The 4,402-nt window shown below is 49.1% G+C and overlaps 1 protein-coding gene across 1 annotated transcript; it reads left to right on the top strand.

Annotated features, from left to right (window-relative positions):
* Positions 1-495: 495 nt before the first annotated feature.
* Positions 496-835, top strand: PHALS_12315 (uncharacterized protein; the record flags this gene model as incomplete). Its single annotated transcript, XM_024727841.1, has 2 exons — positions 496-549; positions 620-835. 2 exons carry the CDS (start codon positions 496-498, stop codon positions 833-835), a joined length of 270 nt encoding a protein of 89 aa, XP_024578377.1.
* Between the last annotated feature and the right edge of the window lie 3,567 nt (positions 836-4,402).

Genomic DNA, 4,402 nt, shown 5'->3' with positions numbered 1-4,402 from the left:
TCCTAATACAAACATCTTCTGCTGTGTAAAATATTACGGCTCCCCGGTGATAATTTACTGGGGTATTTTTTTATTTTTTGAAAAGTTGGGATATTTTTTTTATATATGGCAAAAGTTGGGGCATTTTTTTATTCTCTCTTTTACTATACATATTTAGGAACATTTATGCATTTAAATTTAGGCGGCTTTGCCGCAGATAAATATAGTCAGTTTTGAGTTTGAACCGAAGAGTAATTAGCATTGGGCTAAGGCTATAATTACTCTTGGAGTAAGCGGATTGCGATCCGCTAAATATAACTACTGGCTATCCAGCCCCGTACTGTATTCTTGTTTAAGTGTGGTCACGCCTTGCCCATCTGGTGTGACACACACCCCTGTTACCAGGGTATGTGTAACCCCGTTACAACCAGGGGAAGAAAATAAACAATCGTTTGTAGAAGTTAAGATCTTATTGCTTCTCTAATCATTGCCCTTTGGTCCGTCACCGTCGGCGCAATGTTCATCACGACTCGCGGTAAAAATGGGGTTTTAGACACACTTCATGCCAGAGTCTGCTGTGTCACTTGATCCTTTTGCGGTATTATCTACGAGGACTGGAAGACTGACCGGATGCTTGTAGACTTCAGACGGGTGTGTTACACGCGCATTGACGGCTCATCTTTGCACATATACACGGTCTGTCTTGCTCTGTATGTTTGGAACTCTAGGTTCTAAACGTGGCCTTGAGAACATGCTCGAAGCCACAGCACGTCCTCCAGTTTGCAAGGAAGAGTGTACCGCCGCGGCAAGAACGAAAGGACCAACCTCTCCTCGACAAGTCGACTCACAGTTTTAAGCCGACGAAGACCACGGCAAAAATGCTTGACGAAGATGGTGATGTCATCATGACTAACCCAAGCCGATGTACGAACTAGTGTTGTCGCCGCGTTTGACGAGATGGAACCGTTAAAGTGGCGCCCTCAACGCAAAGATTTTGAGGAGAAGGTTCGTGCCCAACATACAATCACAAACGAGGACTATAGCAGCACGGTTTTCGCTGTCAAGGATGACGTCGACCGGCGATTGCTCAAGCATCTCGCTTGAGTTATGTTCCGCTGACCAATCTGACTGTTTACCGACGCAATGATTTTGGCTGAGACCGATGAAAGATGACGTAAATTCGATGGAACATCCCAACCTTGGAGAAAGTGAGCAGCGATTTGCACAAATCATCACCCGCATTCGCGGTGCGGATCAAATCCGTCATGGACGACGTCACCGTCGTGACATGAGCGAGCTCATAATCTGGGCATCAGCCAAAGCATTCTGCTTTCCTGGCTTATACTTCGCCTCAAAGTTGTATTCTGCGAAGAAGGAGAGCCACCTGGCAATCCTCTGCGGGATGTCAGGCGACTGGGTCGCAGTGCGTAGTGACGCATGATCTGTGTAGATTGCGAACGGCTTAGTGTCGAGTAGGGGAATCCTGAACTTGACCAATGCATACTTCATCGCAAGTAAATCTTTGTTGTGAACTGGGTAAATCTTTTCTGCAGTCTTGAGCTAACGATATTCGAATGCGATCATCCGATCTCACCCCTCGGCGTCCGCTTGCAGCAGTGCACATCCGATGGCAAAGCCCAAAGCGTCACAGACGACACAAAAGGACGATCAGGTCTGGCAACGTCAGTATTGGTGCATGGAGGAGGTCTTTGATTCGGTTACACGTACCTTGATAATAGGGGTGTGTGTCACACGAGATGGCATGGTGTGACTGCACCCAAACAAGAATACTGTATGTGGCTAGGTAGCCAGTAGTTATGCATGTATTTGGATTTTACTACATATATTTAGGAAGATCTAAACATTTAAATTTAGGCGGCTTTGCCGCAGATAAAGTAAATAAAGATTCGTTTTGAATTTTAAAAGGAAGAGTAATTAGCCTTGGGTTAAGGCAATAATTACTCTTGGAGTAAGCGGATTGCGATCTGCTAATTCGTACTTGTTTCTAAGTATAGAACGAAAGGTCGGTGACCTAAATTACGCTTCCACTAAGCGCAACGCTACGGCAGCCCCGCTGCAGTGTGCATGCACTCGAGCACCGCTCTTAAATGAACGATAATATTCTATTCATCTATTCTTCCGTGCCCCGCACAGCTGTGGACAAAGATGTTGTCGAAGTATGTCTGTGCATCGCCCGACGGGGCCTGAACAACTGCGTCACAAGATGATTGGATGTTGCTGGCGCATTTGACAGCCCTTGGGGCATCACCAGCCACTCCCAGAAATTCTTACTTGAAGTACTCACCGCTGTCAGTGGAATATCACTCGCTCTCATGAACAATATGTAACACCCATCGAACAAGTCAAGCGCACTGTACTCTGTACATTGAGCCATATTGTTCTGTAGAACGTCCTTCCTAGGAATCGGCGTTTGTGCCGGAATGGTGGCAGCAGTGAGCTTATTGTAAGCACGAACGATACGTTACTTGTCGTACGGCTTCCGCACACAAAACGTGGATATCGAATGGGGAGACTTGCTTTCATGCACCATTCCTGTGGCGTGCTCTGCACGAAATAAGGCGTCAATGACTTCACATTGCTCCTTAAGTAGGGGCCATTGGCGTGTTATGCAATATTTGGTTCCCAGAACCAGGTCGATCTCGTTACGCACACCTCGGTCCGAAGGTAGGGCCGACGGCGGATCTTTGGAGATGACGTCTTGACATTCCTTCACCAAAGGATCGTACGGATCCGAAGGATTTTTCAGGATCGAATATTCACTTTGATGCCCATTACTCTCTTGGTGTCCTTCAGGACAGCTTCATCTAGAGGCGACTGCGAGTTGATCTCCTCTTCCGGTCGTATAATAACCACTTCGGCTAAGACGCCTATTGCCGAACTCTTCGAAGGACATTCCGTCCAGCTCAAAGAAGCACCCACCGCAGGAATAGCCTGGAGGGTGAGGGCGCCGTCCCCATCCCTTGTTAAACCGTTGATGAGGGTGTATATATGTGCGCTATTGTCTACGGTATACACATCTTGGGTCAGGGTCGACTCCAGGCGTCTTGCAGAAAGCATACGGCGTCGCCGACGCCTCCCCAAAGAGGCTGTAAGTCTCGGCGAGAACAGTGTGAACACGCACTCAACGTCGTCCAATATTAGCTTCGCTTCCTGCTCCACTGGAGCCCTGAAGTTATTAGCAACATCCGACGAAGAGCTGCTATTTTCGCAGTCTTTTCGGCGGATAACGTGTCCCTTCATGCGCATCGGAAGGGCCTTGCCCAAGGCGCCTCAGACATCGTCCACAATGCCACTCGTAGCATGCAGCGACTGATTCGAGACGTAATCAGTGCTCAGTGGATTTTGTGCCACTACACGTTCAGCCCGCGAGCCATGCTCAAAATACACCACCAACTAGAATACTACGATCTCCAGCACGTTGGCCGTCTCGGTCCAGTGCCCGTGTCAATAGCGTTTTTGCTTTCTAGCAAAGGTGGGTTCATGACTCACCAAAGCTCCACAAGATGACGTGCGCGTAACACTCAATGACATTCAACCTCCAGTCGATCCATTGCGCATGGTGTTCTAACCATGCCATACTAAGGAACAGGTCATACCTAGAATCCAAGTCTAAACTAACACGCTATCAAAGTCAAGAAACTTGTGACCGAGGTCCGCGGGGACCATCGACACCGTGACATGTGTCTCAGTCGCTAAGCGAACGAGAGACGATGTCACACAAAAGCGCTCTCAGCGCCCAGCATACTGCTGACTTCCTTCCATCGTGGAGCGTCGCGAATAATTGCCCGACGCCTCGGAGTCGATCAGAATCATGCATGCCTTCTCAAAGTCTTTCACGGTCGCTTCCACGGCCAGCAACCTCGGCCTGCATACACGTTCCGTGCTCAAGAGCACTGAGCACTTTGAGGCTGGGCCCTGCTGACCTCTACCTCCTTGAGGCTCAGCTCAGTTCTTCACTATTAGGCTACCCCGCGCCAACTGGGTGTTGTCATTCCCCGCGGCAAACCTGAAGACTGGTAAGAAGCGGCATGTCGGTTCGAAGAACCTTGACGCGCCTTGCGCAGGGAACAACCAATCAAAAGATGTCGGCGGGTGTCTTGTCTCCACAGACAAAGCACCGTCAAATGTTTGAACGCTGCTCGACAGCTCGGAGCTCTGCTTCCTCGTCATCGAGGTGCTAGGGTGTACTTTCCAACAAAGTCGTGCCGACTTAATGTTGAATCCGCCAATTAATGCCACATTTACTGCTTCTTCAAAAGAAGAGGCACACGGAAGACCTCAAGCCTGCCCACGCTACCGCGGAGGCCCTCTATAAAGACGGTCAGTGTGAGCGCCTCGGATGCGATATGCCTGGTCTAGCGGCGAGAACACTCGTGAAAGCTGCAGCTTCAGCTCCGTTAGG

This window comes from Plasmopara halstedii, assembly GCF_900000015.1.
Source record: "Plasmopara halstedii genome assembly, contig: Scaffold_614, whole genome shotgun sequence".
NCBI lineage: Eukaryota > Oomycota > Peronosporomycetes > Peronosporales > Peronosporaceae > Plasmopara > Plasmopara halstedii.
The sequence above is the reverse complement of the archived record's forward strand: the minus strand, read 5'-3'. Positions and strand labels throughout refer to the sequence as shown.